This window comes from Daphnia carinata, chromosome 3 (genome assembly GCF_022539665.2).
Source record: "Daphnia carinata strain CSIRO-1 chromosome 3, CSIRO_AGI_Dcar_HiC_V3, whole genome shotgun sequence".
NCBI lineage: Eukaryota > Metazoa > Arthropoda > Branchiopoda > Diplostraca > Daphniidae > Daphnia > Daphnia carinata.
This window is the reverse complement of record NC_081333.1, coordinates 1555919-1579454: the sequence shown is the minus strand read 5'-3', so window position 1 is coordinate 1579454 and position 23536 is coordinate 1555919. Positions and strand designations below refer to the sequence as shown.

Here is a 23536-nt window from a genome sequence, read left to right as displayed (position 1 = left end):
CGTTCATCCGTTATTTTTTTTTTTCTGAGACTAGTTTTCCCTTTACACACACACACACGTCTAGAAGAAAGAGAAAAAAGAATGTAAATAATACTCCAAAAAAATGAAAAGATTTGTAATGGCCCTTCACATTTTTATTTTTGAAATTTTTGAACTATGTAATCATCTGAGGTTAATCTCTGCGATCCCTCATTCAAAAGTAGAATAAAAAGGAACGCAATAACAAAAAAAAAAAGGACAGCGTTTTTGTTCACTGGAAGCTGAGATTTTTTTTTCTTCAAGCAAAGATTTCAGGTATAATCAAAACGATTAGGTAAAAGAAAAAAGCATTTGAATGGGATCTCGCATGCGAGATAGCGTGAGACCATGACCACCTGTTGTAACCTTCAGAATTTCAAAATGATAAACCATATGACGTAGGTGAGGTATAAAAAAAAACACATTAAAAAAGGGAGCCTAGTCCATACCTTTCTCTTTCACCTAGCTATGGAACTTTGTGAATGCACAAATGATTGCAATCACATATTTCCAAAAGAAAAAATGATTTCTTTTCACGGTCTCGCGCTCTGGTTCTACGAGTGTACCAACTTATGGATGGACGGTGTGTGGGTACGGACAACAGGTAATTCAGGTGTGACTGGTCATCTGACTCTCTCCCGTTCAGGTCAAGTCTATTCTAAACATGTTGGCTGACTGTACAAAGAGCAATGACTCGTATTAGAATTTTAGAAAACGTACACACAAGCGCCTCTTTCCAGGTATGTTTTTTTTTTCTTTCTCAAACACTCCGGACTTTGCAGACGTTTTCCCCCATAATTTAATGTTTTTTCTAAATTGTATTTTTGCGCTTTCCGTCTCTCTTTCATTCTCCCTTTTTTTTTCCCTTCAAACCCCGCCTACCAGCAGTTTTTTTTATTATTATTTCAAAACAACTCCCCCCTCTTTCGAAAATTGTCTTCCCTCATGTACCTGAGAGACGGTGGTTCAACGAGCGGCAAGAGAACCCGTTCGCATTGGCGTCGACCACCTGCCAGTTTGGTGAACCAAGCGAATATTTGGAAACGAACCCAAGAGACAACTGCTGTTTTTTTTTTTTCCTCCTCTTCTTGTGCAGTTTACCAGCCAACGCCAACCATCAAAAATCGACCCTTCTCCGGTGCACCGCTCCTTCCCGTCTTCATTCAACTTCTTGAGCTCACGGCAAAAGATCGCCTCCGGCAATTTTAGTCTTCCATTTTGTTTTTGGTTTTTTTTTTTTTTTTTGAGAGGCTTTTTTTTTTATTTTACCTTTTTTATTCCTTTCTTTCCTTCTTCTTCTTCTTCTTCTTCCTTTTCGGCTCGAAATTTTCACTTGTGATGATCAAACCTGAACGAGTGGTGAGCCGTACACAACGCGCTCGCTAAAACGTCTTCGCGACAAGACAAATCTTTAGTTTTTAATTAGGGAAAAATTTTAAGAAAAAGTGCTACTCAGGAACGTCACACAACGTCCGTTCAGTTTGAATCATCTTATCGTGTGATTGCAGTGCGTTCAGAATTCACGTGAAAGTGTCTCTTTTTTTTTTTTGTCTGTGTGTCGTTGTCCAATGTCCGTCATGACATCATCAACTGACTGTTGCATTATTCAGACGTGCTACACGGTGCACGCACGTCATTGATGGCGATTTCTTTCTTCTCTCCTTGTCTTCCGTTCTCAATTTTGTTTTTGTCAACGTTCATTGTTTGACTTGACGGCCTCTTGACTTGTGAGTACGCAACAAACGTCGAACATCACCTGGCCCAGTTGTAATCAACATTTTGTTTTCCCGTTGTGTAGGTGTCGCTTTCTGTTTTGAGCCCTGCAGTTATTACCACCTGCACGAGTGCTACGGTCGTTACTTGAAATTTGGCCGTCAGCTGTTACTTGCAAGTAACCAATGTGAAATTGCGTTAGTTGCGAGTGAGACTTTTAGTGCAAGAAGTAAACAACAAAAAAAAAAAAAAAATTCGCCAGAACACGAAACCCCAAAAATACCGTGAGAGTTTATTCCGTTCATTTTCAAAAGATTCTTGCAACGTGTTGTGTGTGCGTGAAACGTGCGTACCGGAGACAGTTGGGATTCGCCCGCCAAGTGCAAAACCATCATCGTCTTCTGTGGCAACAGGTTTGTTTGATTCATACTTTGCTCCCCCTTTTTTTTTTTTTTTTTTTTTTAATTCCATTGCAACAGTTGGACGGATGAAAACAAGCAACTCCTTTAATCGTCCCTTTCCTGTTCACGATATTGTTCTCGTATCCGGAGTCACACACGAGCGACTGATGTTTCAGTTTTCATATTTAATCTTTATAGCTTAAATGAACAAGTACACGAGAGAAGCAGTTGCCATCTGCCTTCTTGGTCATCGTCGTGAATCTTTTATAGCCATCTGGCCTACACCTACCCCCCTTTTTCCTATAGAGAGTGTATCACATGCGCAGTGTAATAATAGCCAGTTTGCTTTGCTATTATAAGAAATATTATAATGACCAGAAGGGGAAGCTCTCTGCTTCACTGATTGTGTATACACAGGTATAAATCCGAGTCTCCCACAGCCATAGGTTTCCTGTTTCATCCATCATTATATGCATTGAAACACAACCCGGAAACATGAGAAAGCCCAAGCAATTCTGGCCCATCAATTTTTCAGTGATATCTTCGTATACTGGAACAATGAACTGTCGATATCCGTAGCGAAATTGTAATAGGGGCCATCATCTTCGAACATTTTTTGCCATGTTATGTCAACAGGTCTGGCATATTTTTATGTACCCAACAACTGAACATGACACTGCGATCGTTTTCTTTTTTTTTCACGCTTGTAACGTGACTGTTGTTCTACTTCTATCGAAAACAACTTCAAGTTGACAAGCAGGACCCTTGGAAAATAACGAGGCCGCACGCTAACCTTCACTCGATCGTTATGGAAATATAAGTTGTTTTTTTTTTCCAAGTGGCGTCAGGTGTAATTAACCTGGAGGCCGTTCTTCTCGGAAGACATTCGATGGCCAACTTTTCTTTGACGGTTTGCGCAGACCTTTCCCCATCTGTCACACACACACACACACACAAGTGTCGCATCGAATTATGTACGTGTTCACGAACCGCTAAAGGAATGGAAAGCAACGGTATTATTATTACGTGGCGATATATACTGTCAACCCATTAGAAAAGGTGCATTCCAACGTGAATTCTTTCGAAAAAGAAATACCAAACCTTCTTCAGGTGGACGTTGTTCGCATTTTTGAAAACGTCTTCATTTTGAAGCCATTATCGTAGCTTCTTCTTCTTTTTTTGATAAAGTTCAGGTCAATGACTGCTAGAGCCTCTTCTCCCAAGGCCGTCTTTTGAAGTGGTTTGGAACACAATCGAAAAAAAAACGACATTGTGCAAACAAAGTATAACGAACCCCTCGAATCGGTGCCGACCTGGAAACGTTTGTACAAGGCTCATTGCAAATTGAGCGTTAGATGCTCGGGTTAACTGCCGTGTTGCCTTCCTGTGCTAGATGAATCACGAAGACTAAAAAAGGGGACGGAAAGGATATGAATCCCTTTTGAAAAATGACATAATTATCTGGAAAAAGATAACTAGGAGTATGTTGAAACAAAAACATTAAAATGGTGAAAAGAGGATGACGAAAAGAAAAATTAGAAAAGGAAGTCAAATGGAATTTCCCGTGACTCGTCACTTCATTTCCTTTTGAATGCCAAATAGGCCATGTTATTCCAAGGAATAAAATAAGGTATTCCATCTTCTTTGTTTTTATCGTGTGCCATCCGAGACGTCATCGCCCGATGAAACGTGTAGAAAGTTTTCGATCTTTTGGCAAAAGAGAAATAAAAGAAAGTTGAACATTTTTTGGTTAAAGAAAAATACCCCCATGAGTCGAGATGGTTCAGAAAACGATAGGGGATCATTTAATTAGGACAGCAAAAGCCTTTTTTTTTTTTTTCATTTGTTCACCTAACCCATTTGTGACTTTTCGTGAAACCCCCTTTTTTTTTTTTTTTCACTGGATGCTAATCGAGACCGCGACCGAAATTATTTGAATCGCCCGCTTAATCCTTGACTAGTGGCACGTGTCTAATCAATAGTCGATTGGCGTGACTTGTGCGTGCCGTCGAAAAGATCGTGATGTGCAACTTAGTCATTTTAAACTTAAATTCCAGCCTGTTTACGCAGTAAATTGTAGCGGAAAAGAAATGGGGCCATTTCCTCGGGTATAAGCTCTGCGGTGGTGCAGAACTTTCCCAGTTTTATCTATCAAAGTTGGCCGATTATGTATTGGAAGATCTGTCTGACGGAAGGCAAAAGAAAAACAATTACGGGAAAAACAACAAGTCAATTTCTAATCCATCAGCTCGTACGCCATTTGAAAATTTCGTTAAGCTTTCTCGATTTTTCACTTTCATATCGCTTGAATTCTTGTCTAGACATTGTGGTTTGTTTTTCTTTAGACTAAAAAAGGGAAGACACGTTTCTATTATTGAGAAACAAGCAGGTGGAATTATGCAACCGAATAACCCAAGTCGATTTTTGTGTGTATAGATCGACCGTGACGGAAGCCGGGAGGAATTCGAAAAACGAGAAGAAAGTGGGGTGAGCTAATCATCCGACTGCAAATCTGATACTTCCCAATTGGCAGACTGAAGAAGAAAGCCAACACAAAGACAACAACAACAAAAAAAATCAGCAAAATGGCCGAGTCGTGGGAAATGACCGGCCGTGAACGTCGGTATTCGGTGCCGGCCATCGCCCAGCTCCAGTCTAACGCTCCGGCGACTTATGGTGACAATAATCAGCGGACGACCAACACGGCAGAAGATCTACACGCCTGGTCCATCTACAGACAGAATCTCAATTCAGATTTCGCCGATTCGGCACTCGGCAGCAACATGAAAGCTCCGTTACCTTACGGCAACTTCCAGTTAGACTCCACTACCAGTGAGTGTATATGTAGATCAATTTGATTTGATTGACATCTAATAGCTTGATGCTTCATTTAAAAGAGACGACGACGTTCGTCAATCAAACAAAGACTTTTGCACGCACTTTTTAGTTTCACTTGATTCGAAAGGATTTCATTGTTCTCACGTCTCGTTAATCGCTTCATTCTTCCTTAACAGTTAATTCAATCATGAATCATCCGAAGTGTGGACCTAAATCAAATCTCGCTCACAACACGAACGCCTATTTGAAATTCGGCTTGCCTCGCGTGGTGGCCCGTTCGGGTCGCGAAGAGTCCAGCGGTTATGATTCGAGTAACGACGGCTCTCCCGTCATGCGATCCAAGAATCTTCTGTTATCTCGCAGCGATCCAGACTTCCGCAAAAACCTCATCCAGAATCCGAACGGTGCGATCGATGGCCAACAAGGCCATAAAAATAGAAGCCGAGAGCAACGCATGAAGAGCATCAGCGAAGCCAATCTGCTGTCAGGTACATAACTTTTCAATTACGTATATGTTTGAAAAATAGAGAGATGTCTCTGGGTAACAGCTACTAGGAAATCAGACTTTATGTGTGTGTACCTTAACAACACGGCCGTACGTTAGATGATGATCTGAGTTTCGGAGAATAGGAAACTAATGGGCACGGCGTAATGTTTGGCTCTAACAGTCGGTGTACGCTGCGCACCGTAATCCCGGCAAAAGCCGATTGCCGTTTTATCCGGCTCAACAAGCCGCAATTGAATCTCGTATTGTCCGTATAGATTTCGGAGGAAGATTGGGCTTTGTTATACACAAGGAAAAAAAAAAATATGTATATCCTTTAAAATAGATGAAGAATTGCCGTATTACACGTCTGTTAAAGGGTTGGCCATTGTTACGAAAACGGGAAGATTTCTTGCGACTAGTGCGCGTTACTGTTGCCTTCGTCCGTGTTTGGTGAACATTTTCAAGGTAAAAAAAAAAAAATAATAAAAAACTATTAATAAAACCGCACCGATTGTTGAAGCCTCTGTGGTGGAGAACCAACCACGCCTTCCTGGAACATTAAAAAGAGGCACTAAATAAACTGGACACGGTCTGAGCTTTACTTCTCTCTGTCTCTCCCATAACATTGCAATGGCGTGACGCAGTTGCGTTTGAGAACGAAGGAATGCGTGACGGTATATCCTTTCTCTACTTGAAAAAGAAAAACAAGCCTAAAATGATATTTTATTATCCCCCTTTTTTTGTGTTAACGAATCAATTCGCTATTCTTCAGTTGAGAAACACCTTTTGTATCAAATTATTTAAAATAAATAATTTTATTTTTCTAAAAAATTGTTAGCTGAAGGATTCAGGCAAAGACCTGATCCGACCACGCCTCATTTAAGCGGCGGCGGAGGATACAACAGCCGTCCGGCGAGCCAGCAGTCTAAATATTCGAAAATGGGCGGTGGTGGCGGCGGTGGGACGTCATCTCACCTGTCTTTCCATTCACGGCAACAACATCGCAGTCGACATATTCAAGGTCTACCGCCCGGTGGTGGCGGCATCGTAGGAAGCGTCACCGGTGCCGGATTCAGCGTCTACCCGCAGAGGGACGAGATCATGCTCAACGAGAAATACTTCCCCCGCGACGAGTACTTTGCTCAGCAGCAACAACAGTTTGGTGACGGCAGCAATGATGGCGACGACCTGACGGCCCATCAGCCGCACATGAAGCATCCACATTTGCAGGTGCGAGGACTCTGTTACGACAAGCCGACAGTCAACGGACATCGCATCCACTTGCTGGACGACATTTCCTTCGAAGCCCGGGCCGGTGAAATTCTTGGAATTCTAGCAACATCAGGTTCGTTTTATTCAAATAATCTTTTTATCTTGAACGAATCATTTAAAAGGCAAATTTTGATTTTGAAAATAGAACGGGAAGGAACGGCCTTGCTGGACATTTTGGCCAACTTACCACGTCAGTGGGGCTTCAAAGTGCGGGGCGATTTGGTTGTGAACGGCGTCACTACAACATCGGCTGGCCTGTCCGATCGGCTGGCCTACGTTCAACAGGACATCCGCTGGTGTCCGGATATGACCGTCCGTCAGACGTTACTCTTCACTGCTTTGCTACAAGCACCGGGCCGGCCGGCTCGCAATTTCGATACCAAAGGCAGAGTAAGTTTGACGTAGTGTTATATCTTTCATCGTCAGCGTTACCTTAGCAACGGTGTGTTCTCCTCACAGACTTGGTAGAAAGAGTATCTCTTTGTGCTCGTTTGAAGTCTGCCACATAAAAAATCGAACGCTCTAATCTCTTTTCATCATACGAACGATATAGTAGGGTCGACGAGTAAGATTCACGATCCTGACAATTAGATGAAAAAGGGGGAAATCGAAGAAGCTGTTAGAGAGGCTCTCCAGATATCGGCCATCTTTTTTTTTTCACACGATCCCCAGTCCAAATTTATTCTGACAGACTATAAGGAAAAAAAAAAAAGAAATATTCCCCCGAATCCCGCGTGATATCGTTCAACTGTGAAATAAGAGCGTTTTAAATCCTTAACATTCTCCCTCCGGCGAGAAGAGAAAGAGATGACAATTCACAGATGATCCAGCAAACTGGAATGGTTAGACAACCTGTTTTGATTGGTGCCTAGCAGCGTGAACTATTTGGCATTTGTTTGTTTTGTTTTTCCCTCCCGGTATTATTTCGGCGTGGCAACTCCACAGTTGTGTGTTACCTACCAAAGTTAACCAAACGAGTCAGCTATAAAATATAATTAGATCAAGCTGCCTATGTTTCACATGCCCTTATTTTTTTTTTTATCAGGTTCGTTGTCGTCACGGTAACGAAATAAATTGCCAAACTAGAAATACAATAAAAAAAAAACAAAAAAATAGGGAGCGGAAACTTAAGTTGTGTACGTGACCCGTTTCCCTGACACCTGTACTTGGTTTAGCTTGGTAAAAAAATGTGCAGACGTGGAAGCAAGTGCGACAGAGTTTTTCTTTTGTCCTACACGTAGTCGATTACCGGCGTTCAAGTCCGCTGGATATGCAATAACGACGGGTCTCCATGTCTCCACGATGTCTCCTATTGGTCGATGCACACCACCATTTCCTGGAGAAATGTGTTTTACCACGGAAAGGAGGCTCGCCGAGTGGCAAGGTAGACGATGCGAAAAATCCCACGTAATAAATAACAATTGAGATAAAGCTGTTTCCGTTCACATCCTATACGGCGTGAAATGGGAAACACTTTCGAACGCATCTGCATAGCTCTGTATGACATCAAAGAAACATGGAACTGGATTGGGGGGGGGGGAACGACGCTTGAAACAGCGCATCGATTGCGTAACGCAGGCTGAAAAAAAAAAATCAAAGCGCCAATGCATCGTTGAATTCCGAGGGCAATATATTTAAGGTTGCACACATGTCGATCGATAATTGAATGATTAAAATTCGATATCAGTTCTTTTGTGCGTGTATTGATTGCATTATCTCAACGGTCCATTGATTTTTGGAAAATTGCCACGATAGATCGATGCTTTAATTACGGATCTTGGACTTGAACCGGTGCGGAATACTCGAGTCGGGCGGCTGACAGTATCGGAACGGCGTCGTCTCAACGTTGCGTCGCATCTCCTTCTCGACACTGACATCGTCCTATTAGATCAGCCGACCAAAGGCATGGACATCTTCGACACGTTCTTCCTCGTCGAGTACCTGCGCCAATGGGCCGCTCGAGGACGTATTGTCGTCTTGACTGTCCATCCGCCCACCTATGAAATCTTCACTATGCTCTCCAGAGTGGCATTAATTTCATCCGGCCGGATGATGTACTGCGGCCGTAGACGTGAAATGCTACCCTATTTCGCCTTCATCGAATTCCCGTGCCCAGCCTACAAGAATCCCTCCGATTATTATCGTAATTCAAAATTCAAATGAATGCTCCAGATGTATATTTGAAATAACCCAATATTTATCGCTTTTAATATGCAGTTGACTTGGTGACATTGGACGATTTAACTGGAGAAGCTCTGCTCGAGTCGAGCCAGCGAGCAGAGCATTTAGCCGAGACATTTCGTCGTAGACAGGAGCCACTGTCTGATCCTGGTCCTCCAGGAATATTGCCTCCGCGTAATAAACGCGCTAATTTCCTGCTCAAGATTGCTGCTTTATGGATGTAAGTTAAACATTAAAAGCTTGCTCTATTCTCAGCTGGGGAAGAAGGACGTTCCCCGAGCACGGCCTATTGTGCACTGGATCGATCAGCCCAGATTAAGAAATATGCACTCTTTAATATCTGATAGACGTTCGCTCGTGTTTACATTCCCGACGAACTTGCGGCGTTGGTTCGCCGTCTTCACGACGAGCGTCGTCATGTCGCTCGTTCACGGCGCCATTTTTTGGAACGTCCGCTCAACGCATCACGGTTTGCTGGCCGAGCAAGAGGATATTAACGACAGATTGGCGCTGCACTACGTACTGGGAACGGTGGCCATTTGGCCTACCCTGATGCTGATGATCACCGACGTGTGGAAGGAGAGGGACTCGCTTGAGCGTGACGTCAACGATCGACTTTTTGGCCGATGGGTCCATTTTGCTTCCAAGGTATTCGATATCTTTGACCCTTCATTCTCTGTGTGCGTGTGCCTATGTTTCCTGTCGGCTCCGGTGGACGCTTGGCTGGAACTAATCAAACAAAGTTAAAGGCTAGCTGAGCCCTGTATTGATATAGAGGAAAAGGGGGAGTGTACAATGGGATTCTTTTGAAACTAGTCTCAATATGAGTTTCTTTTCAAACAAAATTCTTGGAAGTATCGAGCTCTGGTGATTGAGTTTGAAGAATAGCACCCACGTTCGTCAAAAAGCAAAAGCTTTTTATGAGTTTGTCAATCTCCGGCGATGCATTTCTTGAGCGTTGCGAGATGTTTGAAATCATCTAATTAACGTGTATCTTTCTTTTTTTCAAAGACGACGTCAAGTTTTTTGGCGGCTGGAGGCATTTTCATGGGCTATCTATTGCCAGCTTACGCCCTAGCAGGTTTCCATACAGCTGAAGGCCTTTTCATTGAAATAGGTATGTTTTTTATTCAATCAAACATAACGTACGTGTTCATTCAGAACGTTTTCTTTTATCTCGGTAGGTTACATGATGTTTTATCTTTACGCCATCCGGATCATGACGCTGAGTGTGGCCAGTCTCTGTTCATCACGTCATGTGGCCACCGTGGCCAGCGCTGTCCTGGTTACGCTAACCGCTCTGGGTTCCGGCTTCGCTGTCCAGTTGCAGACAATGAACTGGTGGACGTCTTGGCTACGTTGGGTGTCGCCTCTACGCTGGACGCTCCATTCGTTGCAACGGTTGGATTTCGGCAACGCAACTCAATCATTTGAGTGCTCGAGAAACCCGTTGACACGACAGGAAGCACCTGGATTGGTTCTGAAGATACCGTGTGGCCTGTCCAGTGGCTCTCAGGCGCTCAGCTACTGGGCACATCAATTTGATTGGTTACCCCTGGGCCCTTTGTTGCTACCTCTTTTGGCCGTCCTGGCCTTCTGGGCATTATTCGCTTTGATTCAATCGATCGTCCTATTGTTCTCGAAGCCAGTCGGCCGCAAATTGTCGCGTCACAAAAAGATGAAGTTCCGATAATTTCTCGGAAAAATGCAAAAAACAATCCGTTAATGATGCTGCCAACTAGCGATCCCTATCCCAAGCTGGTTAGCATCCCCTCAACTTCCATATAGTACTATATAATAATGATATCATTCACGACGTGCGTGTGTGTGTGTGCGTGTATTTTCTGTTTCATATATGCTTATTTTAAAAAATGAAGCGCTGTCGAAATTAAACAAGTGCAACGCCTTCGATCGTCTATTTGCGAGTGTTTGCACCTTTCGATTTTAATTGCTGCGGATCAAACAAGAATAGAAGCACGATGCAAACTCTGGTCACAGCTTAATAAGTGTTATGTGTTTCTTTGATCAGCAATCTCAATGACAGCCGTACAACCAACAGGATTCGAAAAAGAAGGAGACAAACATTCAGATGTTCTGCACTCAGCGCTGCGTCATCATTCTCGATTAAACAAGGAACAATGGCAATCCGTAAAACAGACGATAGTAAAGGAGCATATACGTTTTGTCGCTATATTTAGAGAGCGCAACGAGCTGACAAGCCAGTTATGCATTGGTTTCAATCAGCGTTTGCGCTCTTTCATTTCCTCTCTCTTTCTTGGAATTAAGGACGCATAACAAACGGTGTGCTTGCGCTAATATAAACCAATTACTATAGCATCCACCATCAGTTGCTGGGGTGAGGGGGAAAAATGAACATTTTCTCTCTTTTTCATCTGGATTCCTCCTAATCGATTTTATTCTTGTCGATGCATTTTCCGACTTCATGACGATGAACTTGGATTTTTGGCGAGTACGTTGAAAACGCGGGAGTTGGGGCCTCTTCCTGTGCTACGTTAAGGAGATAGACGCTGGAGGCTAGGGTTAGTTTTGATTAAAATCTGTTATCAACACGAACACATCGGCACACAGTTTATCGATCGAATTCATCAACAACTCACTTAATGGGCTGATGACGCAGTTGGGGAAAAAAATAGAAATGCGTACGCATCAGCAGAACTGAATCAAGACGATGATTATTCACTTTTGTTCCATTAATTTCTTTAACGTCGCAGAGTAACTTGACATTAAAGAGAGGCATCATACAACGTCCGACTGAGGGGCGCATGAGCATCCATCGACAACACTTTGCCCTAGAGTCGTTCGTCTTTCTGAGAGTAACTCACCAACTTGTGACTAGATCGGACGATTACGAATCTGTTCGTCCGTTTTTGATATCACATAAGAAGCAAGAAATATTAGACCTAAGTTTTGGTTGAATAGTTTCATCGGTTATCGACATGGAAGACGCTAGTCCTTTGCCGTCGAGACCGACTGTTGAAGTATCGCAGCAAGTGCTTACCATCACTGGGATCTTCCTCACCATCGTCGGTAAGTGATGTTTTATTTATTATTATTTTGATTCGAATTTAAAGATCATACGCTTTTGAAGCTCAACTTACGATAAGATATGTTGGTTGGTCTTGACGAGTAGAGCGGCAGACTACCTGTCAATTAGGCGACGTGCGTCATAACCTAAGTAATTTTTTTTTAAAAGCCCCTGGCCATTTGATCTTTTTCTGAATGGGTGAAAATTGTTTGATCTCGAGCAAAGAAGAATTTTCGATGTCGAACGTCAATGCCCGGAACGGGAATTAAAGAAAAATAATTTGCTACGTCCATACGAGCAAAGTTTGTGCAAACTTTTGAATCTTAACATTAATTGGGATATAGCTGTATATAATCAGTGGAAGAACGAGACACAGAAAACTTCTGAACGAGCTCAAATCAAAAAGTTTTTTTTTTCTTCATTAGTTACCTTTCATCCATCAGAGAACTGCGTAAGAATTACCATTGACAAGTTGGGTGTCCTCCCTTGTAGTTCAGGAAACTTCTTTAGCATTTCGTTATTATGATTTGCCAGTAGTTGAATTCAAACAGGAAATTAATGACGATCCACCCATCCAGTAAATAATGTTCACTGGATGCAAAGAAGCACGGAATAATCTTCTGCGTTTTCACCTTTCATTAGATCGATTAAATTAGTTTGAATACTTAATGGCGTGCCCTTATACCGATCCAGTTCTTGCGACAACACTGCGATGCTTTATATTTATATTTTTGTTTTGAAAAAGACATCCAGCCCAAGTGGCGCTTGTTCCTTCTTTTCAAGAGCTTGTAGGAAATCTTTTGCATTCTAAGCGTGATGGCAACCTAACCCTATCGTTGTTGCGAGCGCGTAATTGAGAAACCCAGTAAATAAAGACCTCGCCTTTCAGGCAAATTAAGAGAACCGATTCTGTCTTTCTTTGTCGTATTTCTCTAACACATTCTCATTCGTTGAACATTTTATTTTACTGCTGCACTTTCTTATTTCTTAAATTTTATCTTTAAGTTTTTTTTTTTTTATATATAAAGTAGAAAATAAATAGGCAATGAAACTTTTCGATTTCAAAGTTTTTTTTTTGTGTTGTAAGTTATTCAATTAAAATTTCATGGAAAGGAAATGAAAGACGAACGAGTTTGTCATGCAGTTTAAGGCCACCATGCATACACAATAAAGACAATTAAAATTCTAACAGTTTTGGCCGGGTGCAAGCTCTCGATACGAGTGTCTTGGTTGTTAAATCTGTAAAGGTAACGACATGAAAAACACCTGTGGAATGGGGTGACGAGATATAACTCTAATCTCTCTGTGCAGTTAGTTTAGATGACAGCGACAAAGAGGCAGTACGCATCTCGTTGTAAATAAAGTGTAATCTGGATACATAGTGCTCAGCGGTCACGACGTCGTTTGCATAGCACCTATAGGCTGCCCGTGTATCTAACAGTAAGGCTTGTCTATAAAGTGTACCCGGTACTAAATCCATAATCCGATCAAACTTCGTGAACTCGACATTACAAGCCCATTGTGTACTTTGTGCATATCTTGCAGCTCTTCAGGTATAGCAGCCGTCTAGCATGGAACAGTCCTAGTGAAATCCTGTGAGGTTTATGAAACTGTCAATTGAATGTCGTTGAAAAGCTGTGGGTTTTAGGAAAACCGGAGCGTTTACCATCAGCCACCCGTTCTCCATCAACTTTGCACTATTTTAAAAGCTGTTAAAGTTAAATAGGCAGGCCTTGTCAGCGAATTTCGCATGAATTCAAGGGAATTGGGCGGCTGTCACGATTCCATGTATCGATTAAGACGTGAACATACGGCCGAGACATTACTACCAACAACATGGAGTAAATGTACGTCACACATGGCAAAATTTATTTCCAGGACTTGACTGAATCTATTCACAACCGCTCAAAACCATCTGCAGTTCGCCATTCACGCTACCCACAATGGACAACATCAAAAACAAGAGACACGAAATACTGAATAAGACATTGAGTTGTACTTTGAAAGGTCATGGTAGAGGATGGACTACGTCAACGTACGTTTTGTTGAAGTTTCATTTCACACGAAATAGTTTCAATCGCAAACTGTGTGGAGTACGAGTTTAACACTCCATCATCCCTCACGACCCTAATCCTATCGATCGCCCGTGATTTACCGTTACGTAGCAAATAAGCAGTTTTTAAAATACCGTTGAACCCATATCTTTTCTCCTTGAGATAAGGAAAGTGTGAAAGGATAATAAACGTATCTCAACCATAAAAAAAAAACATAGCTCGCATATTTGCATATACTTTTCATTTTTATTTGCTCGTTTTCGATGTAACACAGGCCTATGAGCGGTTTATAGCACATCGCAGCAGATGCATATCTATAAAAAGAATGTACTCGAGCACGTCTTATACCATCAGCTCTCGCCAACCCCGATATTGATCTTTCTTACTTGAACGTTGAAGTGCTAGTCGCTTATACTCCAACGACTGGTTGTTCTTCGTTGCCCGAAGCGTGCTCTATTTGTCGTGAATAAATACATTCTGAGAATGTCTACCAAAATTGTATGCGCTGCGTGTATACCCAGTTTAACCGCCTTAGAATTTTAAAATATTTAGAACGTAGATGAAGCCGTACCATCCACAACATTTTTAGAATTCTAAATTTGTCTTTGTACTTTAGCTTATAATATTAAATCAGACGTCAAGATCCATCGCAGGAACGCTCGTAGGTTGCCAACGGAGGCAAAAGAAACTAATAGATTTTTAATAATCTGCACAAAAAGGTTCATGTCAGACTTCCAACTGTCAAACAATTGTATTGCACGTACGTTAACCTTTATAAGTAGTTCTCTGCAAAATGCGGAATAAAAAAATTAAATCCCTCCATTTTTGTACGTGTGTTTCCCACTACCTGTCTTCTATAAATGCAAAATGTTTGGGAGCCATCCGGAGACATAAGAGCTCCGTAAAAAAAAAAAAAAATGCGTGTACGTCAAACAATAGCATTTAGGATTGAGTGATTCCCTACTGTCGGGGGTCTCTTTGTTTGGCGATCGATGATAAACGAATAAAAGAAATGCGTACTCGTGGCATCAAACTTAATCAAACGCATAGGCTCTAAAGGCTAAAAGCCAAGTGCGCTATTACAATTTCTTGGTTTTACGGAAGTGCTGCATTATTGACTACCCAAGTGCAATTTATTGAGTTCGTTTGGGTAGAAGAAAGGGCATTAAGCACAACAAGTCGTGTGATTAAACTTGGAAGAAAGCTTGTTGCGTGTTCCTATTTCGTTGCATGATCATGTAGCTCATAGCATCACCTCGAGCATTAAATACCTCATTATTGGTACAGACACTTGAGTTTGCTCAAATGAGTTAATTAATTAACGCAAATGTTTTATTCGAAAGCTGCTGCTTCGACTTTGGGAAACGGATCCTTTATTGCAGTGCTGGTGCGCAGCCGAGGCTTCCGTCGCGATGCTCATCTCATTTTGCTGATGAGCATGGCCTCATGTGACCTCGGAGTATCGTTCTTCGGCTATCCGTAATAACACTTCATTTCAACGCGCTAATAAAGGCGCGTACATGTAGCACTTCATTCTCAAATGCCACTCTTTCTATTCGGTGTTCTAGGTTCAACATAATTTCGTGCTTTTCGGGCACTTGGGTCTTTGGCGATTTCTTTTGCAAATTTTACGCATTCACGTGCTTCACGTTGGCTATGGTGAGCATTTGTGTACCATCATGTGCTTTCTCTTTTATTATCAATCACATTGTGACAGATTTCCGCCAACACGCTGGTGATTGTATCCATATTTCGTTACATCATCATCTGCAGGCCCCAAAGCAGTAAGCATATTAAATTAGTAGAACCTTTGAATGTGAACCCGATGGTTCTAATTCAATTCCGTATTAAATGACACGATGATTAGTCTCCAACGAATACACAATCGATCCGTTTCCCTTAATTCTCAGAGCATCGCTTGACTCCGCGACTCAGCTGCATTTGCATCGTGTTCACCGTCGGCTACGCTTTAATATTCACCATGTCTCCGTTGTTCGGCTGGTCGGCGTACACGTACGAACCCTTCGGCGCATCGTGTTCCTTTGACTGGTAAATGTTTGAATAGATTCTTGACTTCCGTAATGCTGTAATATGAAGCCCTTCTGCAATGCGCAATGTATACCCCCGTGCACTTTGTTTGATTCTAGCCACCGATGAAGTGGAGGTTCTTGTAATATTCACGAGTTTGCCTGAAGGTTGCTTGCGTTCTTAACGAAACAATGTAGCGCTAATTATTATTTTTTTGTTCTTCCTTTAGGTATGACCAGAGCAACAACGGACTAAGTTATTCAATTTGTAAGTCTTTTTCTTTTTTTCATCGAGTTGACACAATTGCAGCGAACACTTATGTATCATCTTTACAATTTTAGCGGCCACCATTTGTTGCTATGTCGTTCATCTATCCATCATGAGCGTATGTTATCACAAGATTTACAAGCGTGTTTCGCAATTGAAACTGGATCCGCTCACTCCGCCATTGTCTTCCGATTTGCTCAATGAAGAGGTTCGTTTCCTACAGCATCACTTTCTTCCTTGCTATTATTCATGCACGCTAAGTGAATGGATTCTAAATGCTTCCGTGATCACGCTTGTTATAATGAATCAAAACAATGTAATCAGCCCCATATTCTAAGCTCCAATTACCGTCTAGGAGGACAAATCGTGTTTGAGTCGCATTTGCTTTGATGCAGCCCTGAATTTTGAATTCGACCATCTGAATCAACACAGGAATCAAAGGACTTACAAGGTTGAAATACAAGTTCTTAAGGTACTATTTACGGAATATGTTCATCACATTACCTTTGTTCAATAATCGCCTTTATTATCTTCACAGCTGAACGTGTTAATGGTGCTAACGTTCTTCATCATTTGGTCTCCCTACGCCATCATGTCATTTGTTTCCATCTATCATCCGGACTTGCCGACTTTCTGGTACATTCATATTATATTTTTGTAATTCATTTTCCTTTGCTTTCCGATCATTTTTTTTTACTTTAAAGTTACTTTCCTCGAAACCTAGATGGGGTACGGAGGCTCTTCTATTGCGTAGCGCACAAGCGCAATAAATTAGGACATAGCATCGGCATCAGTGAATAGCGAGTATGGTATAATTTTACGTTAGCGAAGCTCATGCAAAATTATTGAGACAACGCGATATTCAGAAATTTAAATTTCTCATTTCATTGGGCGCTTTCCAATCGTAAATAGTTTGCGTTTGCGCGATAATGCGGGGTATTGAGACGGAGCGACGTGAGAATAACTGTCAAACGTTTTCTCCAAAGTCGTAAATAAGAAAGGACGTGAAACTTTGGATTTTGGATGTGAAGAAAAGTGGGAAATCGAAAGGGAGATTCGTGTAATGCTGACCTCAATTGACGATGGGAAAACTTTGGGGCCGATTTCAATCCGATGGCGTGTAATAAAACGTCAAAACCTGTCAAAACCACTCAAGGCAAATACAATCCCTACTGGCTTGCTTGTTCCGTTTTACAAGTTAAAAACGCCTTTTGATCTCCTGGAGAAATGTTGTTAGTGAACCTACGCTCTACAAGACGATAACCTTTGCCTGTCATTTAGCCATCCATCAAGCTCCAATCATCTTTTGATTGGTGAAAATTAACACTGGCTTCTGGATTCAAAGCTAAAAGAATTTGACAACATGACTTCCACGTTCCATTTGATATGTGAAATGGGAGCGTTTGCGTTCCCATTTTTTTTTCTCGATCGGATCCACTTATCCCGTTTTAAAAGAATGCCAACAAGTTCTGCGAAATGGAACTGAAGAATTCCGGGGCGACAAAAATAAGTAGTGGGAAATCAAAATGCAATAATAACAGAGTTTTAAGGTTGAACTCTTTGTCTTCAGCTTTATTGTGGTTCTACGTACGTCATGCAATCAATTGAACTCCGTGTTTTTATAACACACACGCACGTCTTGACTCCTCACTCGGTTTTATCACGGCTGACATGAGCTCAGTGTGGCTTGCGCAGTCGAGCAATGGTGTATCTCTAGCACAATCAGGTCTTCTCTGATCATCGTCTAGCGTCCCCTTTGAACCAACCTATCGACTGCATGCAAGTACACGTACCAACGACGTCAATTACGAACTAACAAGAAGCTTTCCGGCGACATCTAAATGCGAACGTTATTAGCATTGCGCACTAAATAGGTCCCGATCATTAAAATGCAGCACCGATAGTTTAGTTGAATACCGTTTAATCCCAAAATGTTGTTCCACTGCCCAATGTGTGCTTTGGTAAATGGGCGTGTAATTACGAAGTCAAAATTAGTACCTAAGATAATCGAGAACATTTCCTATTTTTTTTTTATCGTAATAGCGCCCTCGTTATTCCGGTTATATAGAGCGTGAGAAGGTACGTGATAGACGGAAGAGCCTCGTAATATCGTAACTAATTGTCATTTGTTATTATTCTATTTTTGGGTGGCCGTTTAACCAGCAAGGGAACAGACGGGGGGATTTTGGAGGTGGAAGACCCTTGGTAGGAGGGGACCGTAAATGGGCTAACGATGTTGTGGGGGTTCTACTTTTTTGCTACGTCTGATTCTGAAATCATCTGATTACAAAGTCGGTAGCTCTGCAATCGCTAGTTATCATTTTCTTTTTGTACATATACCAAAATATAATGATACCAATTAACCGTCTCTATATGGTCTATTGTTACGCAAAGGTACATTTTCCCGACGGTCTTCGCCAAAATGTCTTGCATGATGAATCCTCTTCTATACGGGCTGACCAACGCTTCACTGCGTCGTGAATTGCGTCATTTGTGGCAAGACATGTGCTGCCGGAGGAAAACCAACGTCGGGGACCGTCACTGCCGTTACCGCCATCGCAGGTTTCATAACGATTATCAACCATTTATATTTTTTTCCTGCTAAATTCCAATCGACGCGCTCATATGATCCTCGTCATTAAAAATCAAAAGCAGCTGGTGCCCCCGCACGTAGTTATTAATTTCAACCATCTGCTGATGCATTTAGAGACACGAAAGACGGCGAGATTGACCGGCCGACGTACGACAAGGAAGGAATGTACCTGGGCAAAGTGAACCAGGGCACTTGCATGTGCTCCGGATGCGTCGAATCGCGTAGAGAGGTAAAATTTTGAACAACAGAAAAATAGGCACAAATAAATAAACCAGTAATATTTTTTTTTTTTTCAAAGAGGAAAGAAAAGGGCATCCGTTTCTTTTCTCTTGTAAACATCCGCTGCTTAAAGTCAGTGTTTTTTTTGGGGATTTAAGAAAGAGTCGTGATTCTATTGAACCGTGTACAAAAATGAGAATATTGTCACGCAGCGTGACGCACGAGTGGACGCACTTGCGAACGCATCTGTGTCCACCATTGCGACGCACGAATTTCCCAACTTTAATCGAATGCTATTCAATTGTGTTATGCACGTATTAGTCTAGTCACGATGGTTGTTTGCTTATTGCTAACTAACGTGTCGTACAGATTTAAATATTCTGCTTAGAAATGATGTATCGCCTTGCATACTTGATGTCACGTTTCTATTATTCAAAACCAGGTCGAGATGCTGATCCGGCTGCAGACGCAACGCTCACGGGACTCGGAGTACAACGCAACAGTCGTTAGCGTATCCAAGGAAGAAGCGCAGTTGCACGACGTGCAGAAAACGAAGGACGACCTCACGGTTTAAGATTGATCAGCATTCCGACTATACGAGCTGTCTTTGTATCAATGCCCGTCGGGATCGAAATTCACGTGGATTTCTCGAGGGAAATAAGGCACGTTCAACACGTAACGTGAAAGACGTTCATGCTTGTAAAAAAAAAAACATTACAGTTTCTGATGTTCACGTAAAAAAAAGGAAATAGCCATTACTATCGTTCTTCATTTAAAACAATTTCATTCCCTTTGTCTCGCACTTCGTACTTTGATTTTGATAATCATGGCGTTTATGTTATACGCAGGGTATGCAAGCGAAACGTGGCAAGAAAAAGCGAGCTATATTTTCACAATTTTGTGTTGCATCAGCTGCTTGTCATAATATTATTTGCTAAAAATAATAACACGACATCATGCTAGTGTAATTAACAAGTCGTTATAAAATGTTGCTGTTTTTCTTCTTCTATGTCTCTCCAATCGTCTTTCTCTTTCATCTGATGTTGCCCTCTCAATTTCCAATTTTCTACTACGTACGTATATAATAGCGTGACGAAAATAGACCCCCATCGTATTTTGTTTTTTCCTTGTTCGAAAAAGAAGGGCCAAAGTGTGTTGCACACATATTCTCATCCCAATCTAGGTTTACTATGAAGCCCCTCAGTTGGGACCAAGTTTCCCGTGACGGTCCCATACATAAACTGTATATTTACGTCTTAATGGTGTGCAACATTCGCAACGCAAACCACGCTGACAATGTTGACATTTGGTGCGCGTGAACCTCGTGATTGCGGTTTTTTTTTTATATATATATATTTACCTCTTCTCTCGCTATTTTGATTACAGTATCCCGATATATTTGCTCGTGCCCATTTTCCCTGTTTAATCCGCGATTATCCTCTGAGAAGAGAGCAAGAGCTTCATGGGGGGTATCTGGCTAGCCGCCCTGTACCGTTCTCCCTTGGTAAAGCAGTTCAGCTAACTGCTGTGTCATTTCTTCCAGATTATTAAACATTCTTCCTTATGCCTCGTTATCGAAGAGATCACACACGTGAATGGCGAATTCAAGATCTGCCGTCGCTGATTACCAGCGTCTGCGGAAAGATGAACTTGATCTCTTTGCGTGTGTGTCCTTTGTACCCGTTTTTATGTCGATGTCTAGAGCAAGTGAACGCCCTCGGATGATTGGATAATAAAATATCGTATAGACATAATTTGCCGTGTTATTGCTTGCCCAGTTGTTTTGCTATTGTTTATACGCTACCGTTAGATGTTTCTTGTGGTGCTTTTACTCGATGTCATACGTTACGTTTATTACATAATTGCCAGGGCACAACATAACGAAGGAATGCATAAGGCAGAGAATGATCTGCGGCCAATGCGTCCATTAAAAAAAAAACGGGTTACAATGAGGTCTAAATACTCGACGAAACAATGGAATTATGAAAACGCTTGAAAATCGTACACATAAAAATCACGAAAAAAGAAACGAGAGCAAAAACAAAGTGCAGACAATGGCGGACCCTCTTTATACGTTGTCCCTTTTGTATGGGTATTCGCAATTAAAAGAACAATGTTTTCAATGACAAACACAAAATAAATGACGATCGCTTATTTAAACTCCACCCAAACATTAGTAAAATGTCCCTTCGTAAAACGCGTGTTATTTGTCCTTTTTATAGATATTGGTTTCTGGTCTTTTCCGGTCGGGCCGGCGGTCAGGCGGAAGAATGCACGAATTTATGTGTCTCATAATGTATAGCGGTAAATGCGCAATCATTCAACATTCAAACAAGCCACAAACGCCCGCAGAGGCAACCGACGAAACTGCGTGAGGCGACCGTGTTGCACAATCGAACAAACGCACACAACAACAACAACACAAACAACAACAAACCCAAATTCAGGTTAGTGGGTGGCTGTTGCGTTCCAACCCCTCGAGCGGGGTGTTGACGTTGGCTGGCCATCGAAAGAAAACGATGGACGAAGCCAATGAAGAAGAACGAAGAAGCCAAGAGAGCGTGACATGATACACAACGGGGTGGCCAGATGTAGCGACGGAACGTGCGTGAAATGTTCACGCAAAGTCAAACGCCAAAGACGGTGGAGCGCACCATCGGTTGAACGGACAGAACGAAGAGGAGACAGAGCAGAACCAGAACACTAGCTTTCCGAAGGGCAATCGCTCTCCTTGCTTTGGAAGCGTATACGTCTAATAAAATTAATGGACAGAACCTTTAGCCTAAAGGATGACTTGGAGAAGGCATCCGTGAAAGCTGCAGAACCCCAATCATGTTTGGCAGGCACCAAGGGAAAGGGAATGAGACGTGAGTACAGCTGTTGCACCACTGAATAATGGATCGGCTGATGTTACACATCATTCCGGAGCTTTGGCTCTGCTTGTTCTCAATTGATAATTGGGAAAAGAAAAAAAAATTCCCGGAATTAAATCAATTATTCGAGATGGGGAATTCCTTGGGTCGAATTTCTTTCTGTTCTCAACTGCGCAATTTTTAACCGTAGGGATAAAAAGGAAAATAGAAAATGACACTCGTGATGTAAGACGTCAGTGCAACGAATGATATGCAACAACAAAAGAAATCTCGAGCTTTTGTGTGAACAATGGGAAACAAATGACATTCGTCCCATCTTGTTATTCGAACGCTTTCTCTTGTTTAATTTCTTTCCAGGCCATCTCCTTGTCCATTGACGCATCAAACACAGTAGAAGAAAGACGCTACATCGTGACTGAACAAATAACAACATTTATCATACCCCACTAGAGGTTCACAACAACAGCCGGTTGCTAAAAAATTGCGCAATTCAGCCATCAAGATGTCAGATCGGAACGGGAAATGGCAATGGGGGCACGCTGGCCAACCGGTTCAATAGAGAGACCGACCCTCTACCTGCCCGATAAATCACCTTCAGATGGTCTCCTGATCAGCTAAGACCTTATCGTTTTTGTTCTTTTTTTGCATATAAAAGAAGCGAATACGAACTGATGGCCCGAAGGTGGTACTGCTGTTCTCAATGTTCAACGGGAAGGAGAAGAACACGGAAAAAGAAATATGGATATAATACATGTATATACTGTAATATTCTTAGTGAGGCAACAGGTGGGCAAATCGTTTTTTTTTTTTTTTTTTGGAACACGACTATTGTTGGCTGTTCTTTTTAGACCGTTGCTGGACACGTAGCTGCGAGGCGTTTGGTGAATGGGATATGATCACTCACGCACACACACACTAGGCACCTCGGAAAACATTTTCTTGCTTTGCTTACACACACACGCAAATAAGCTCGTAAAATAAATCGAAAAGAAAAAAAGAATTCAAACAAAAAAAAAGATAACTCCTTTTATGACGCAGATGAATAATGACGACAGCACCATCGCTACGGTAGACTCTTTACTGCCCGTCCATCTGTATCCATTAAAATTAGACACACACAAAAAGCCTCAGGTTCCTCTACGAGGTCCGCGCGCACCAGAAGCCGAACGGAGGGGGAAAAAAGAAAAGAATAACGATAAGATAAAATAAATAATTTAGGGGAAAAAAAAAAAATGAAACACCTTACGGCAGCTAGCGGTGCCCCGCAAGGGTCACTTGGGCATTCAATCTAGGTTATATAATTTGCGCGGAAAATCCCTCTATTTTAAATGGTCGCTATAACTTTTGAAGCTTCTTAGAGGCCGAAGAATGTGTGTGTGTGTTTGTCATCACCTGTAAGGTGTTTAGTTCGTCTTTTATTTTTATAACGAAACGACAGAGCTGTTGCATCTGCAACATAACGGGCCAGCTCCAAGAAGGCCGGCTGCTGCACGAAACTGCTTTTGAAAGAACCAGGTCGGATTGCTGGATATTGTCACACGAACCA

The 23536-nt window shown here is 41.9% G+C and overlaps 4 protein-coding genes across 4 annotated transcripts in view; all 4 read left to right on the top strand.

The window, feature by feature from the left end:
- LOC130693607 (V-type proton ATPase 116 kDa subunit a 1-like) overlaps positions 1-23536 on the top strand; it is a 49108-nt gene that overhangs the window by 9603 nt on the left and 15969 nt on the right. The gene's annotated exons all lie outside the window — the stretch shown is intronic.
- The window catches only part of LOC130692857 (putative uncharacterized protein DDB_G0271606), a 32477-nt gene continuing 9618 nt past the window's right edge, over positions 678-23536 (top strand). The window contains exon 1 of the mRNA XM_057515938.2: positions 678-684. The gene's annotated coding sequence lies outside the window, so the exon portion shown is untranslated. The remainder of the gene's footprint in view (positions 685-23536) is intronic.
- On the top strand, positions 1397-10606 carry LOC130692847 (ATP-binding cassette sub-family G member 8-like). Its single transcript, XM_057515924.2, has 10 exons — positions 1397-2144; positions 4569-4964; positions 5147-5458; positions 6296-6802; positions 6875-7119; positions 8485-8872; positions 8947-9130; positions 9258-9558; positions 9922-10027; positions 10095-10606. Exons 2-10 carry the CDS (start codon positions 4718-4720, stop codon positions 10601-10603), a joined length of 2799 nt encoding a protein of 932 aa, XP_057371907.1. The 5' UTR covers positions 1397-2144; positions 4569-4717; the 3' UTR covers positions 10604-10606.
- Positions 11770-20830, top strand: LOC130692860 (rhodopsin, G0-coupled-like). The gene is made up of 12 exons (XM_057515942.2): positions 11770-11958; positions 15354-15489; positions 15579-15669; positions 15728-15794; positions 15921-16059; positions 16268-16305; positions 16380-16513; positions 16661-16777; positions 16844-16941; positions 18700-18867; positions 19013-19127; positions 19560-20830. Exons 1-12 carry the CDS (start codon positions 11868-11870, stop codon positions 19689-19691), a joined length of 1326 nt encoding a protein of 441 aa, XP_057371925.1. The 5' UTR covers positions 11770-11867; the 3' UTR covers positions 19692-20830.